The sequence below is a fragment of the Fukomys damarensis genome, unplaced genomic scaffold (genome assembly GCF_012274545.1).
Source record: "Fukomys damarensis isolate Sample0158 unplaced genomic scaffold, DMR_v1.0_HiC HiC_scaffold_19, whole genome shotgun sequence".
In the NCBI taxonomy this organism is placed as follows: Eukaryota; Metazoa; Chordata; class Mammalia; order Rodentia; family Bathyergidae; genus Fukomys; species Fukomys damarensis.
In genome coordinates this window covers 34,668,214-34,685,873 of record NW_022900931.1, presented here as the reverse complement: position 1 = coordinate 34,685,873, position 17,660 = coordinate 34,668,214, and the positions used below count along the sequence as shown (strand labels likewise).

General features: G+C 43.6%; 1 protein-coding gene across 4 annotated transcripts in view; it reads left to right on the top strand.

Moving 5' to 3' along the window:
• Nucleotides 1-17,660, top strand: part of Armc4 (armadillo repeat containing 4) — a 166,624-nt gene that overhangs the window by 47,198 nt on the left and 101,766 nt on the right. For all 4 annotated transcript variants that reach the window (XM_033765651.1, XM_010614782.2, XM_010614784.3 and 1 more), the window contains one exon: nt 17,032-17,178. In XM_033765651.1, coding sequence (XP_033621542.1) covers nt 17,032-17,178 — 147 coding nt within the window. The remainder of the gene's footprint in view (nt 1-17,031; nt 17,179-17,660) is intronic.

Here is a 17,660-nt window from a genome sequence, read left to right as displayed (position 1 = left end):
TATGAAGGAATAATGATTAACTTGGTGATCCTTTTGGAAACCTCTTAATGACCTAACCAACATCAGTGCAAAGTAAAGGGAATATTTGTTTTTTTTTATTGGGGTTATTTGTTATAAACCAAAGATCAAGTCTTTTTAGTAGGATAATGTTTTGTGTGTTTTAAAATTCAAGTGTAAGAATTATATTTTATAAATCTTAAGTACTTTTATACACGCTTTCAATTTTTGAGATTGTTTTTACTCTGCTGTTATTTTATGTGAATGCTCACCTCGTTTAGTGTTGTCTATTGGCAAGGAATCTAGAGCAGGTAGATATTTTTTAAAATATACATTTATAATTGCAATGTAAAACTATGTCCTCTATTTCTAGTTTGGACCTGAATTCTTCCAAAATGCATGTGTTAAAGTCTTGATCCCAGTCTTAAGCTGTTGGGAGGTGGTGTGATGCTTAAGAAATGGGGCCTGAAGAGAAGCCTTCAGGTCGCGGGGGGCCCTCGCAGGACCCCGTCTCTTCCTCTTTCTCTTGTCTCCCCGCCATGAGGCGAGCAGTTGTGCTTCAGCACATGCTCCTGCCACACATCGCTGTGTCACCACAGGAGCAGCCTAGCACGGACGGAAACACCTCTAAAACATGAGCCAAAATGAACCTTTCCCTTCACATGTCATCTTAGGTACTTATTATACTGACCAAAAGCTGACGAACACACATACCATTTCATAATAATAATGGATTCATACTTTATATAATCGTTTTTTTAAAAGAAAACATTAAAAACTTTAAGCCTAATTCTGCCACTAAAAATGATTCATGGTTTATTATTATGGCCACTCATGATTACTTAAAAACATGTAAGGAAAACATTAGAACAAATATGGACTAATTTATGAATTGGGGAACTCTGACACTTGCTAGAACTCTGTTCCGTCACTCCACTTGGCAGGCGTCCTGTCGCAGACCACAGGCTCAGCCTGTGGTTCAGGGCCTCTTCCTAGCCCTCATCTGCCGCTTGCCTGGGCCTCAGAGCTGTCCACGGTTGCCTCTCCTCACCCACTGTCCTGCAGCAGGCGGCTTGAACTGGACTGGGCCCTTGGGGCTCAGACACAGCCTTCAGGTAGAGGAACTGGAAGAGCCACAGTGCTTTTCTAAACTGCCCTGGTCCACTGTCTTTATTTCCTTAATAAAGAGAGACAGGGTCAAAGGGGCAGAAGCAGGAGGTAGGACACTGGAGTTGCTAGAAGCGTGATGTTTGATGTTGGAGAAACGTTGTTTGAGTGGGACCTCTGCCACTGACTCCATGGCCTGGGGCAGGTTGAATAACCTCTCTAAGCTCCAGTTTCTTCGTTGGTGAAGATGGAGAAATAAAAGTTCCCATATGTTAGGATTATGACGAGTACTAAATGCCACATAACACGTGTAAAGTGCCTAGCATAACGTCCTCGGTGACAGTTGGCAATAACAGCTATTTCTGTTGCATGTGATTATTACTCCAGAAAATGTTTGCCATGGAATCTTATCGACTTGCCTAACTGGCCCTCCATTTTTGCTTTAAGTCTTCTGGAAACCAGTAAAAAGAAAAAAATGCAGCAAGTTAATACAGTGAGAGAAAGACTTAACTCTCCTTAAATAAGAATAAGCAGTTGCCAATGAGTAAAACCCATCCAAGGGCCAAGAGCAGAAAGAATTATCTCCCTGAAGATTGAATGGGGCAGGCACTGAGTGAAGGCAAACAATGTCTTTGGTGATGTGCTCCCGGGGCCCCTGGCCAAGAGCTCCTCGTAATGGCTATAGAGTAACTATGTTGAGTTAGACAAGTATTTAGGCTAAGTCCATATAGCACTGGGCCAAAAAAGGGATGCACTATTTCTGTCCCTGAACAGCTAAGGAAAACATTTATTGATGAAGTGCTACTTAAGCTTGCACAAGTTATTCATTAATAAATCATGTGCAAATGTGATACTTTTGGCCAGACGCTAAATTGCCTGGAATTCTTATAGTTCCCACAGGTCAATATTTTTAACATAGCCAATAAAAGAAAAAGTATATCTACAAATGACTTCAAGGTTTTTGACACAGATAAATGTTTTCTATAGAGACACAAAAAGGATATTAAAAGTCTCTAAAATGCAAAGTTGAATGTCTCTAGGTAATCTCAAAATAAATATACCTGACATTTTAATTTATAAAATTATGGCTACGGTGTAGATTTAAACGGGCGGAGAAATATTATTGTTGACCTGACTTTCTCCTTACCACTTTCCAAGTGGAGCAACGTCTGTGAGTGCTGAAAAAAATTGATGAGCTCATTAATACCCAAACAGGTCAATGAACTGTGCAGCTTTATTATTTATCCAGGGCTATGAGCTCAGTTCTTGGCATATAAGTAAAGTGAGTTTGTATTTAATTATTTGGCTTTGACATATGTTCCCTTCAACTTGCAAAAGTTTTATATATGTATATGTTTTTTCATCTGGGCTTATAGAACACAATGTAATTTTTTTTTAAAGAGACTTTGACAGCAACGTGAGAACAATGAAGGTTACATATAGTATCATTCCCAATACACAGTAAGATCAGCACCAGAAAGTGAGGCACCTAGTATTTATAGGTCCTAACTTTAGTTGTCAAAGAGAAAATCATCATCATATATATATTTACACAATATTTTCAAGCCACAGTAAATAATAAACTCCTTCCCTTATACAACAAAATCACACACACACACTCACACCCGCACACCCTCATACTCATCCACCCATCTTCAGCCAGTGGATTTGCCATGCTTGTAAGTCTTCCACACACACACGTGGACCCACCCAAGAACAGTCTCATCAGGGGGGCTCCTGGACCAGTCCCTATTTTCTTCCAAAGCCACTTACATTTCTACAGCTCTGAGCCACACTGCCCCGTGATCTTTACACTCCAAGTGCACCCCAGAGGGTGGAACTGAGCCCCACTTTCTTTGGTGAGAATTCTGTACATCTCTGATGATGCCCCTGATTGCAAGTTAAAAAAAAAAGTCGAAATAGAATCTACAGTCTTCAAGCACAGTTTCTTAAGGAAATTGTGCTAACAATGTAATTTTTATATTAATATGTTTCATTTTTACTCAACTATCTTTACATCCCCAGCTGAGGCGTCCGTCCCCTAACCCCAGATTCAGCTCTTACTGACTTGCACATACAGTCTGCCTTCTGCCAGTTGTGATGGCTCGGTGGTCTCGCTGCTCCTCAATTAGAGATATTAAATTCATTTCTACATCTTGCAGATGCAGTGTAAGCCAGTCCTTCACCCGCTGCCCGGTGGTGCAAAGGAGGGTGAGGCTGGCTTATTCCCACAGCTCCGTGGGAGCAGCTGTTCAGGCCTGGAAGCCACAGTCGTTCCTTCTGCTGCTGCTGTCTGTCTCCCACTCCTCATGCACCCTTCTCTCATCCCCTTTCACCTCTTATTCTCCTTAGAGAGACCCCATTTTGTGGCTGCACTGACTGAATGTTCCATAGATTTATTTTGTCCTTGGGTCGGGACTGCTTTAAAGTCTTGTGAGGAAAAGATTTGCTTTGATAATTTCCAGCAACTGTGGGGGGATAGTTTGTTAATGTCTAGATCCACACTAATTTTGTGTGTCTCTAAAAGTACAGGGATGTTGCGCTCATTTCTAAATAAGGTATGTGGAGAACCCCTTTGTGAAATAGGAGGGGAATTACGGGATATTTTGTTTGCTTGGGAATGTGGATTTATTAGTTGCAAATACTATAATATTGTAAATTGATTCAGGCAGGTAGTCTTTGGTGAGTGAGATAATAAATAGAAAGGTCATTTTTTTTTTTTTCTGGAGCAGGGATCGAACATAGGACCTTGAGCTTGGGAGGCAGGCATAGTAGAAAGGTCATTATTTTTCAAAGTAGATTTGCATTTCAAACATGTTAGTATAAATGTCCTTCAACTTAAGAGTGAACTGCAGGCCCGAGGTCGGAAGCCTGTGAGAACCCATGTTCAGGTGGATTGAGGGCGGACTGTGTACAGGATTGAGTGTTACACATCTTCAAAAAAAATCAAGAAGATCAGAGTGACACCACGAACCTGGATGCTCATCTCTTAGGTGTTAGGGTACAGAATCTGCTTTCCCTTTCCTGTTGGCATTTTCTGGGGCTGTCACGCGGCAGTGATATATGCATGGACCATTCTGGTTGCAGCTAGGCTCGGCTAGGGTGATTCAGCAAGTGCGTTTGGAGAACTCTGCCTCCATGCTGAGTGCCTCACTCCCCTCCTCTTATATCTGCCGGAGGAGCTAGAGTTAATTCTCAGGCCATTTTCCCAGCTGTCCCTGCTGCCCCACAGATGCCTGTTTCTGCCCCTGGGATTCTTCCTAGAATCCAACTGGAGTGAGATGAGGAACGCACTGATTTAGAAAGACCTGTGGTGCCCGGGTAGAGAGGTGCAGGCCAGTGACAGCATGCGTGCGTGTGGCAACAGTGGGAAAGGAGGGTCAGGCCTGCACGTTCATCCCCTCCCTCCACGCATGGCAGGCTCCAGAGGGGAAGCCTCATGTGTCTACTTTATGACCAAACTGTAAAGCATTGCTGTCAGATTCACCCTTCACACGAACCAGAGAGCTTGCTAGTTACTCTTCCCTTCTGTGTCCACAAGTTCAAAATTTCAGGCCATGACAAAGGAAGATGGTGGGCGATTCACCCAGCTTACCAAGATGAGCTCTCCCTTCAGAGTGACGTCTAAAAGACGTTCTCATCACAGATGCTGCTAGACTGTAAGCTCAAAAGAGGCACGCGGGCTCCCTCCTTGGAAATCTTTGTTAAAGATTGCTTTTGAGGTCCTCGATTTCTTCATAATCATACATGAACTAATTACACTCACACCCATCCTTCAGTGTGTAAAGTGCTCTTCGAAGTGGTAATTGGGAGTTAAATGATTTTTCATCACAGGAATTTGATGTATTTTGCAACCAATTACAGTTAATTAAATTCCATTCGCATTACTTGGGTTTGGGGTATGGAGTGGCAGGAGGTTCCGTCTCTATTTCAGTGGTGGAAAAGCTGAGAAATACTGCACTGTAGGCCACACAGAAGGCAGCTACAGGCTGGGACCGTGTCCAGACTTCCATCTTTACTGCCCGCTGCCTGATTATTCTGTCCCACTCTCAAGAAATTCAGGCCCCAAGAGGTGATGGCTCTTGGACCCAGCCATCTCCGTTGTTTTGATTTCTTTGTTTAATTAAGAGACTAATCGGGGAGCCCTCTTTCTAAAGGGGCTCAGTATTCATTCTGGGAAGGCAACCCCAGAGTGTGCTCTTCTGCTAGGCTTTTACTTAATGAAAATGAGAAGAATAATGATTAAAAAGACTCATTCAAAAATGGGAGCCAGTGACCACTGTTTATGTACTCAAATCAGTTCCAATAGCTAAAAAAGGAAAACGAGCACCACTCTCTGGAGAAACATTTAAGTTAATGCACATGTTGCCACATTGATGTGGGTTCACACTTTTTAAGAAAAGTTCAGACAACAAGAGTAGAAGGAATTTTGTGCCTTTTAAAGTTTACCTGTGAGAAATCATAAATTATTTAAATTTCCATCAGGTACTATAATTTCGACTCAGTAGGGTTTACATTTCCGCTTCTGTAAATATTGTAGTGGACAAAGTGAATGTGTTTTAAGTCCTGTATTTGGTTTACTTGAAATGTGTGTTCTATATCCATTTCCCACAAAAGAATTCATCCTCCGTCATTTGTATTACAAAGGAGAGGGTGGGAACCATGGAGGATGGAGAGGTTCTGCATTTCCAGTGGGAGATCTGTACTTTACAAATAATTGATAGATCTTTAGTTTTTCAGCTTTAAACCTTCCTTGCCTCTTGACTATCATAAATGCATAGATAAGTGTGGAGAAAATGCAGCATAGTTAGATGAGTTTGCTAATACAGTGCTACTGACTCATAATGGTTTATACTGCCAGTAGCTAGCACTGTATGATTATATCAACCTAACTCCTGAAAAATGGCAGCAGCAGGGTCTAGAGTGTAGCTCCGTGGTAGGTGTTCAGTACACCCAGGACTTCTGGCTCAATCCCCAACACCAAAGAAAACCAGGAAAACGAAAACCAAAAGCCTCTGCAGCCTTACCTCATTTACTAATTCATTCGCTCTTCTCTTATTTACTCATGAGCTCATACTGTTAATTACCCCAGCTAGAGCGGGATTACATGTTACACAGACCCATCTAGTTACTTATAAGATTGTTTTTGTTACAAAGTATCTTGATGTCTAAAGCAGTCTTATTTAATGATCTAAACGTGGAATAAATCATTTGGGGAAGTTCATTGCTGATGTATTTGCAGCAACATATTTTTCATTCTCCGAACTGTGCTTTTCCCTACAAATGTATTGCAGAAAGCTAAGTAGGTTGGAGAAAAGTAACACTGACTACTTCCCAGATTGTATAATGTGCAGCGCTGCTTTGCTTTTTGTTTTAAAAGTACACACTCGTGTCCTACTACATAATTTTCCTGATGAAGAATGTCTGAATATCTGAGTTAAGGATTTGGTATAATTGGATATAGATATGGATATGGAGCTATTGTAATCATTATTGGAAACTGAATACTTGTGGGAAAAATGTGAAACTCTGTGTCCCTTTCTGGTCCACTAGCTCTTCAGATTTCTGCGGCCAAGGGTGGTGCTCCTTTCCCAGCTTTCCTCCCTGCACAGATGTGGCCGTGCCCAGGTGGCTGCTGATTATTTTGGTGACATGCAGGGCACAGAAGGAGCACGTGTTGGTTTTACACTCCCTCTGGCTTAAGCCCTTAAAATATTATACAAATGATACACTAGTATGTGCTCGCTTCAGACATTCAGGCCATGAAATACAAATCATGAATGCTTCTTTCTAGCTGCTTCTGTTTATGTGCATAGACACCTACCATTTGTGTACATAAATGAAACCATACTATTTTTCACTCTACATTTGCTGTTCATATTTAGGGTCATGTCTTGATGATCTTTCATACATGTCTCAATCCTTCTAATTTTGACATAGTATTTCACTGAAGGAACATAGCATTAATTTATTTAACAGTTCACTTATTGATGCATTTTTAGTTCAAATCAATTTTTGTTACTATAATAAACAGTGCAGCAAATATGTTTGCATCTTTTTTGGATCATGCAAACTCTTTCTGTTGGATGAATTATTTAAAATGGAGTTACTTGGGTCAAACAGAAGCAAACTCAGATTTCTTGTTAGCTCTGATTGAAAGTTGTCTGATAGCTATAGTTTTATTTGTGCGAAAAGAATTTGTTCTAGAGATCTGTACAACACAGTGTTCAACATAGTGCTAATAGTTTACAATAACTTAAAATTTAAGAGGATTGAGCTCATGGTAAATGTTCTTATGAGAAAGAAAAGGCACAGGTAGGTGATAGATGTTTATTACCTTTATTGTGATTGCATGGAGTCTACAGTCATCCAGTTGTGTATTTAATATGTGCAGTATTGTATATATCAATTACACCTCAATAAAACTATTTATGAAAAAGAAAGAATATATGCACACTAATGTCTAAGAAAGCTTGCCTTACATTTTTTTTCTTTAAAGATAATGAAGAGGAATAAACAAATTTGGTTTATATAAAAGAATTTTTGATCACTCCTTCCAGAAAGCAAATGTCAGTTACCATTCTACCAGTAATGTAACAGTAATTTTCAACTTGGGCATAAAATCAAATCATCCAGGGCTCTTAGAAATAAGCAAACAGAAGACCCTGATACCCAGTGCCACTCATGGAAGCTTTCCTTGATTTTGTCTGGGATGAAGTCTAGACATTGATGGTCTTTTAAATCTTCACAGATTATTAAAATCATTCATCTAGGATTAAAATCTGTTGCTTCATTTTCCTCATTAAGTTGAAGTCTTTAATTTTTGGTTTGGGATATTTCTGATATTAAAGATATAACTTGTTTGAAGTTGCACATTGCTGATTAGTAGTGAGGTTGATGTATTTTTTTCATCTGCCCGATAACCATTGTCTTGTATCCTTTGCTCACTTTTCTTTGCAGCTTTTTATTATTAATAATGCAAATTAATTTTTGTCTGTTATTTTGGTTGCAGTTATATTCTCTCAGTTTGTCACATGTCTTCTTATCTTCTGTTTTTTTCCTCATTAATAAACATTATTTCATTCATGGCTTATGGGTTTTTGAGCCTTAGAAGCTAGAAAAGTTTTTCTGAAGCCATTCCAGGAGGAGAAAAGCATTTTCTGTTTCTTTCTGGTGGTTTTATAGGTTTTTTTTTAACGTTCAGATCATTAATCCACCTGGAATTCATATAAGGTGGATGTCTAACTTCAGTCTTCTCTCCTGGAAGGACAGCTGTGGCCATGCAGGTGATCGGCTCACCTGCCCTTCCCCTAGTAACCTTAGATACATTACCGCGTCTTCTTCATGCATCCATCCGTGGATCGGTACACCAGCCACTCCCAGAACTTAGCTGTTACAAATTGTGCTGCTGTGAACATTGGTATACATGTATCGCTGTAGTATTACAGGGAAAGGGGACATTAGCAGAGACCCCTGAGGTGGTCCTAGTCTCCTGTGAGCCAGTGCAATATCTGCAAGATAGGAAAGTGGGAAACAAAGAGACAGACAGAGACTTGACAGCGGCAGGGTCTTGGGCTGATCTGAGCTGCTCTGGGAAGCAAAGACAAAGGACTCCTGGGACATTCGGTGTTTATTCATCACAGTATGGGAGGCGGGCAGCTGGGCAGGCCTTGGGACACCTGCTGGTAACAAGTATCAGGCAGGCCGGGCTGTAGAATGAGGACACAGCGTATTTTTGCTGAAGAGAACAAACGGTTAGTTCAGAGGACCCGAGTTGACCTTGGCTGGTAATGAACTCAGCGAGCCCTGCTACTTCCCATGTAACACAGCGGAATTATGGAGGGGCGAGAAGCTTGGACTAGGACAGCCTGCTGACACTGGGCAGGGGTGTCTGCTACATAGTGTAATGTCTTTGATGCCTGGGGGAAGAAACCTGGAAGGGGGATAGAATTTCTAATTTTAGTTCTTTGAGAAATCCCCGTACTGATTTCCACAATAGTTGTACTAGTTTACATTCCCACCCCCAATGTAGGAGTGTTCCTTTTTCACCACAGCCACTCCAGCATTTATTATTCTTTGACTTCTTGGTGATTGCCATTCTTTCTGGAGTAGAACGGAATCTTCACATTGTTTTAATTTGCGTGTGTCTAATGGCTAGAGATGTTAAACGTTCTTTTCATATATTTGTTGGTCATTTGTATTTCTTGTTTGGAAAAGTGTCTATTCGTTTCACTTGCACATTTCTTGATTGGGCTATTTCAGAGTCTAATCTTTTTGAGTTCTTTATATACTCTAGATATTAGTCCTCTGTCTCAGGGCACAGCTGGTAAAACTTGTTTCCCATTCTGTAGACTGTCTCTTCTCTCTACTAATTGATTCCTTTGCTGTGCAGAAGCTTCTATGCAGCTATTCAGAAAGATAAATTTGAGACATGTGTAGGAAAATGGATGCATCTGGGAAATATAATGTTGAGTGAATAAATCAGACACACAAGCTTAAATACCATGTGGTTTCTCTCATTTGAGTAAGGCAAAGTACAGAGAGAATAATAAAGGATGGATAGAATGAAACAAGATAATAGTTCTCTTGGAAATGGAAAAGGGGTCCAGGAGACCAAGGCCAAGGGGAAAGGGGAAGGAGAAAGGAAATTGAGAAAAATTAAGATGTGCCATGTACAGGAACCTAATAACCTCAGTGTGTGTAAACACTGTATTGGTAAACATGAGCTAATAACAATAGTAGCAAGAGTGAAAATGGGAAAAGGGGATTTAGAGGCAGAGGGAGGTGGGTGAGAAGGGTATTTAAATTTTAAAAAGTTGTATTATGTACATGTTCCCACTCACCAACATGAATGTAAGCTGCATGTACGACAAATACGTACTAATAAAAAACCCTGCAGTCTCATGTGTGAGCGTTTGTTTCTGGATCTTTCCCTCTTGCATTAATTGACTTGAATTTCCATCATGCCAGTTCCACACTGTTTTTCTCACTACTGCTTTGGTGAATTTTAATATTTGGTAGAGCAGATAGTTGTCTTAAATTCTTAAAATCTGATTTTTCTGGATTTTCCATTCAAGATCATTTTTAGAATGAGTTCAGAAATAAGTTAGAAACTAAATAAATCCTCTCAGGATTTAAGTTGGTTTGTGTGAATTTATGAATTACTTTTGGATAAAATAAAAGTTTAACACCACTGAATTATCCTACTCAAGAATATGGTGACCATTTAGTTTTTTGTATACTTTATAAAATGTTTGATATTTCCCCATACATCATAGATATTTTTGTTGGTATTATTTTGCTAATACTGGCATGGAAATTTCTTTCAAATTACTGGTTTCAGTGTGTTGTGCTTAAATTGTAGAAATTACTCATTTGAAGTGTTATCCCTGTTGCTATCCACTTTGTGAACTAATAACTTCTATTAATTATCATAAATACTTGGCTCGTTCTTCTGAATTTTGGGGGGAGACAATTACATTTGCTATAAACTGTTCCTCATTGTTGTGACGTTCTAATATATTATCAATTCCTGTAAAAATGCCACATCTGTTTTAAAAAGAGTGCAGAGAGGACTTCTGCATTATTCCTTCTTTATTTCTCATAAAAATTCTTAGCAAGGTGGTAGGATGACAATTTGAGTCTACTTTCTTTTTTCTTTTCTTTCCCTTCCTCCTTCCCTCCCTTCCTTTTTTTTTCTCCCGGTACTGAGGATTGAACCCAGGGCCTTTGCATTGAGCTATATCCCCAGCCCTTTTAAATTTTTTTACTTTGAGGAAGGATCTCACTAAGTTGCCCAAGCTGGGCTCAAATTTGTGATCCTCCTGTCTCAGCCTCCCAGAGCACTGAGATTGCAGGTGTGCACACCACACCCAGCCTGAATCATGTCTCCCTCTCTGTATAGATTTCTATAGATACCTGATATCTGAAGACCGCATTTGCTTGGTTTTGTGTGGGGTCCTGATGAGTTTGCTTTCTGAGTCCTGAGTCACCCGTATAAGGCAGGTTTGAGCACACAGAGAAGCCACAGCTCTGAGCTCCACTCCTCTGCTCCACTGCTGAACCCCTCACTCAGCAGAGTCTGCCGCTCCTCCTCCCTGGAGAGAAGGCATATCCGAGCCATCTCTGTGCCGGGTGTTGGGCCGCCCTGCACCATCACTAAGGCACAGTCCCTGGCAGGGCTTCCTGGTCCTTGCTGCCCGACTGGCGCGTCGGAAAGACACCTGGAAAGCCAGCTGGAGGCTGTGGGACGCTGTCACCTCCCGGGTCCCAGGGCTACTACCTCATTGCAGATGGCCAGCGTGGGCTGGGCTGGGGGTGTCTCAGGGTCGTGTGGGCTTCAGACAGCGAATTCTGACAAGGGCCCTACAGATGCGCTGCCCACCAGTTTCTTCTGTTAGCCGGGTCTCCTTTCCAGAACAAAGAAAACAAGAAGAGGAAACGAAAGAAACCTTACATTTAGAAGTCCTCTGGCACCTGATCTTGTCCCGTGTTGCTCTCCTTGGGCCCCTGTGCAGCCTGCGGGGTCCCCAGGGCGTGCGCCTGTCGTCTTCCCCCCGGGGGCCTCTTCTGCGGAGTGGACTTTGACAGTCAGCGTGCTCCTCGTTCCTGCTCACCGGGTACTGATCTCCCTGGGGCTGGGGCCGTGCTGGTTTCCTGAGCTCCCAGCTACCCGGCTCCCGCCAGTGCAGGACTTTCCCTGTGTTTATCAGCAGCGTTTGCAGCATGAGGTGGTTGCAGTCATCCTGGAAATAGGTGTGTGTCTGTGACACACCTGAATCCTTTTCCCTTCCCTTCCCTGCAGCTCTAGTTTCCCTTCCCATTTGCAGAGGATCTTTATCCTTTGAGTTTCCCAACTCAGAGAAGCCAGGCAACATTTAAATGTGAATATTTTATTTATTTTGCTTAATATTACTTAACATCATCTCAAGGTGCATCCATTTCCCTATGGATGACTCAAACTTACCCTTCTTTATGGCAGCATAGTATTCCATTACATAATCAGTTTTCCTTGTCTCCTCCATCTGTTGGTGGACATATAGGCTGCCTCCAAGATTTAGCTGTGTGAGTTGTAATACAGGGATTTTGCATACACTTTCCTTGGTTATCTCCTTCTGTCCTATCAGGGAAAAGCTCTCCTTTTTGTGCCATTCTCAGATCATTCTTCCAGGGATGATTGCCCTAGTTCCCTAAACTGAGCTTCCAGGGCCCTGGAGCAGCTTGTAGACTTAATAATTTTTATCTATGTGAGGAAGCTTAAAGACTTAAAGCTTTTCAGCCAGGCATGGTGGCACACACCTGTAATCCCAGCACTCGGGAGGCAGAGGCAGGAGGATCACTGTGAGTTCAAGACCAGGCTGGGCTACACAGTGAGTTCCAGGTCAGTCTCAACTACATAGTGAGACCCTGTCTCAAAAAACTGAAAAAAAAAAGTTAAAATGTTTCTTTTCCAGTGTAGAATTAGCCCCAGGAAGGCATGGGCTGTGTCTTGACTATTGGTGTCCCGGGTCTTCCCACACATGCGCCTGCTGAATGGAAGAATACAAAGGTGAGCGAAGCAGCCTGAATACGCCGTTCATCTCGACTTGGGAAAGTGTGTTTCTCCCTCCCTGACAGTAATGAGGGGATCTCTCTGCACGGCCAGGGAGGGCGACACTTCCTGATTTCAGACGGGATCCTGCACGTCAGTGTCTGTGGCCCTACATGACACTTCCTAATTTCAAAGATTTCATTTAAAGTAGCAAAAATTGCTTAGAAAGATATCTCCAATTCATCTTGTCTTGCAAAAGGAAAAGTTGAGGCCGGAGACGTAGCTCAGTGGCACTGCGCCTGCCTGGCAAGCGCAAGGTCCTGAGTTTGATTCCCGGTACAAAAAGAAAGAAATGTTGGAGCGTGAGAGAGTGCAGCGTCCACTCTGTCTCTGCGTGTTTGACCCCTACTGTGACGATGAGCAAACACCTCCAGCCTGGCGACAGAAATTCGCACTGCAGACGCCTGAGTCTGAGGAGAAGCAGGGGCCACGGGCAGAAAACAACCAGCAGAAGAACTGCGTCTCTCTAAGAATGGAAAAGTTCACTGGAAGCGTTTGCCCAAGCTCTTCGGAAGCTAGGAAAGCAGTATTTTACTGTTTTCCCCAGCTCTAAAAGGCTCACAAATGCAAATGCGTGATAAAATGTGAAAATCAGTGTTGGCGACTAATTACCTGCTCGGGGACCTGAACTGAAACAGCACGTGTGCGTCCTCAGGGCTTCTGGATGGAGCGGAACGGACAGCCGAACCCCTCTGACATGGCTGGTATTTAAAGAATAGCAATTGGCTGATATTTGTGGCTCTGTATGTTGAATATTTTGGCTCCCGTCTTCTGGTATTCATTCTGAAAGATTTATAATCCTTTGGGGAGTGTGGTCAGTGACAAGAGGAGAGCTAAATCCTGAAATGTGGAAAAACGAACTTTTCCTATTATAAAAACTGTTCTTAAAAAAAATCCCTCTAGCCTATGAATATGTTTCCAGATTTTGAGAAAAAGCTGATTTACAGAATTCTTTTTCTATAAGGATCTAACTTCTTCACAATAAATGCCAATTGTCAGGCTTTCAATTTCAAGATTGGTGAAGACTTAGGTGTTTCTTAACAAAACAAATAAACTCTGACCTTTTGGACATCAGCTATGCTAAAATGACTTTTAAAAAGTTATGTCACTATTTACAGTGTAAATAATGAAGCTTAAAAGTAGACAGAGCCTAGAACATAAAAATGAAGGCAACTGGAAACTGGAAACAAAGGTTACGCTGATGAGTGATGTAGACAACTGCTACCAAAGGAAACTTCATGGAGCAAGAATAGCAGTCAGCAAAGTCCTCAGTCACGTAGAGCCGAGAGGTGGACACTGCACTCCTCATTGTAAGGAAGGCTGGGGAGAGGAGGCCTTGGCTCCTCTGCGGCAACATGCCTGATTCTCTGGTGCTGCCTCCCCGACCTGTGTAAAGCCGACCGCTCCACCTAACGAACTCCCTGCCCTTGGATTTTCAACCCTTCATGGACGAACATGGCTCTGTTTGTTCAGAACCCCCCAGGAGAAATTTCTGGCTCTCTTGGACCACTGAAATTCAGAGGAAAGGGAGGGAGCTGTTTGCCTTGTTTTCTTTGCTTTATCTTTTTGTATACTGTGTACTTCACTTGCTTTACTTAACCGTGGTTAGCAGGTACATCCGTCTTTCTGGTTGACAGAGTAGCTGCCTGTTTAAAAAAGAGAAACAAAGTGTTAGTATGGGGGAGTCTCGTGTTGGCAAATAAAGGAGTTAATGACCTGACAGCTAATAAAGAGAGGATTTATTATTTGTATTGTAAAGTCAACTGTATGTAAGAAAATGGTGGTGGAAACATTTCTCTTGATAGTAAGGAGAAAGACACTAAAAGTCATAAAGCATTATTTATTTCAAAAGTAAATAATAATATTAAGGCTCTAGATCTTCTCAACTTAGTGTTGAATACAGGATGGGCCTGGATTACTGTCGGGGGAGGAAGAGTATGAGAAAGGGACGTTGTTGGAGACATCACCACAGGACAGTTCCTCACAGCATTTCTGAGAAGAGGAAGGTGTGTTCTTAAAGAGAAGTGGAAGTCTAAGCTCTCCCTCTTCACTCTTTGAAGCATGCCCCCAATCATCACCTTTCGTTTTCTTATTTCCAAAGCAATAAATCGTACGGAGTTCACAAGGGAGTTTGCTTGTGAGATACCAAGGGGGAAGGGCTTTGGCGGCTTGTATATAATCTCCATGTTCTGTGCTCATCCTTTTGTGCACATTATCTCTCTATACTTTAAAATTTGAATACATAGAGATATTTGTACACATATAATGGATGCATATTTTCACATGTAGCGATTATATATTATCTGCTTTCTGTATGTGTCAGTCCATTTTCTGTTGCAGTGACAGAATATGGAGACTTGGGAGGGGTACAGAGAAAGGGATCTCTCTCTCTCTCTCTCTGTCTCTCTCTCTCCCCCGGGGGCAGGAGGTCTGGTCTCTGGATGCTGGCCTCTGCTGAGGGTCCCCTTGCTGTGTCAGAACCTGGCCAAGGGCGTCTCGGTCAGAGAGCTCTCTACACCAGGGCCCTCGGGACAGCGGCACCAGCCCATCCTCAGTCAAGGCCTCGCTGCTCCCCTCCCGGAGGCGCCCCCATCCCCCAGCACCGTCACAGTGGCGCTTAGATACCCGCGGGAGGCCCAAGTTTAGGAGGCATCGGTGGTAGAAGAGCGGTGTTAATTAGACTTAGGGTCTGTAAGGTAGAGAAGTGATTCACAAGCGTGGAAGTCTCTGCCCTTAAAACGGAGAGATGCGGGCCGCTGGAACTGTTTGAAAGAAGGAACCAAAGGCTGACTTTGAGGAACCCATTTTTCAGAAGTTGTTCATGCTGCGCCCGGCGGAAGCTCTGCAGTCCCTGTGCTGCTGTGGTGGGGGGCGTGCGCCAGGGATCGCGGCGGTGCCCTCGGCCTCGGTGGCAACTCTGCCCCTCATGCTCTGCTCTGGGGGAGGCGCGTCAAGGTGGGGCGGGCGGGCCTTGAGGATTCCTGTTTTAACTCCGGCAGGCCTAATTCACCGATCATTAGAAAAGGAAAAAGCTCTTAGATGTTGTGTTTTTCTCAGGGAGACGGCTCACCACGGCTCTGCGTGTGGCCACTGGTCAAATGGACCCTGACTGGCGCCAGTGTCTGCGTGGGGCCAGCGTGTTCCTCACCACAGCGAGGCTTCCCTTCCCTTCTTAGCTGCCCGTGCCCCTCCTCCAGGCCTCCCCACAGTCCTCCTGCCCTCCTCTGGGTTTCTCCCGTGGCTGGGCTTAGTGTCCTGTCCTCCAGGTGTCTGTTCCAGTCTGCTCCCTGGACATTGTGGAGGAGAAAGTGTTTCCGTGGTGGTCACACCACAGTGGTCAACACAGGGCCTTCTGGGACCAGAAAGGTGCGGGGATTTTTCCCGGTAGCGGCTGACACTGGCTGGGGATCTGCTGTTCCACTCTGCTCCCCACCTGGGCTGAGGTCCCCAGGCTGTGACCGCTCAGCTGCCTGGCTGTAAGCTGGGGGTCTCACAACCCCTTCTTCTCCAGGTTCGAGTATTGTGCTAGAGCAGCTCACAGGACCCAGGGAAGCACACCCGCTGGCTCACTGTAAGGGTGTCACAGAGGTGCAGATGAAGACCTGCACAGGGCAGGGCCTGGGGAGGGGCCTGAGGCTTCCTGCCCTTCTGGGGCTTCCGAAGGTTTACGGAGACTTCACGACACAGGCTGACTGATGAAATCATCGACCAGTGCTCATGAGCGTGACCTCTGCCTCCTCCCCGCTGGAGAGGAAGGGGTTGTAGGTGAGAGTCCCAACCCTTGAGTGGAATCTCGGTTCCCACCAGGAGCCCAGCACAGAGGCAGCCGCGACCGTCTCTTTAGTGCACCAAAGACACCACTTCGAAGGTACAGAAGGATTTTAGGAGTGATATGCCGGGAAACGGGGACAGAGGCCATACAGTCTGTAAGAATAATTTTCAGGACAGATTGTATTACACATCACACTATTTTAAAACCGGGCAGACCATCTGCTACCTAAACAAAAAACTTCCATTCCTGAGTCTCTCAAGGCGTGCCCTGGGCTCTCTTCAATGTACTAATACCGCTGAGCGTCACAGCTGTCTAGAGGAGGCAGACCACCTTCAAATGTTGACTCTCAATCCGAATAACACTTCATAATGCTCTGTGCATCTCTCCCCTGCTTCAGCTTGACACGATTAGTTTAACAAATTACAGCTCACTTAGCGAATTTAAAAAAATTTAGTGTGGCGTGTATGGGAGACACGTTTCCTAGCTCCTGGATCCCTAACCATCTAGTGCCTTTCTGCGGGAGCCTCATTTTCCATAACCTTTCTCTGGCGTTTCATCTTCCCAGGGAGGAAATCAGACCGCGACAGTGATTGCACTGTGTTCCATGCGCGATTTCAACCTGGCTCAAGAGACCTGTCAGCTGGCCATCAGGGATGTGGGAGGCCTCGAAGTTCTAATAAACTTACTTGATACAGACGAAGTCAAGTGTAAGGTGAGTGGCTTTCTCCAGTGCGTCCTCGTAGCTGTCTTCCAATTGTGAGGCGGTGGCCAGGCCTTGCCGTTGGTTTCTGATCTTTCCCTGTAGCTGTTAGTGTTGACCATCAGGCTGCTTGCTTTCTCTGCTGCTGCCCCTGACGAGGCCGATTACTGCAGAGACCTAAGCGGAGAGGAGAGGAAAGCTTATTCAGTCACCAAAGCATGGAGGAAAGCAGACAGCTTCTCAACCCCAGGAGATTGAGGAGTCACCGAAAAGACAGAAATAATTGAGAGGCAGAGGTTCAGGCCAATAAAGGGGTGGAATATTCTTGCATTTTCTGGGAATAGAAGGAGGTCTTTAAGGAACTCAGATATCACCTCTTCTCACTCAATTCGTGGTCTGGTGTTTCCAGTCATGGAAGCTGGTGCTGGAAAAGAGACAGACACAATATAGAGACCATGATGTCAAGTCTTTTTTTTTTTTTTTTTTTTTTTTTT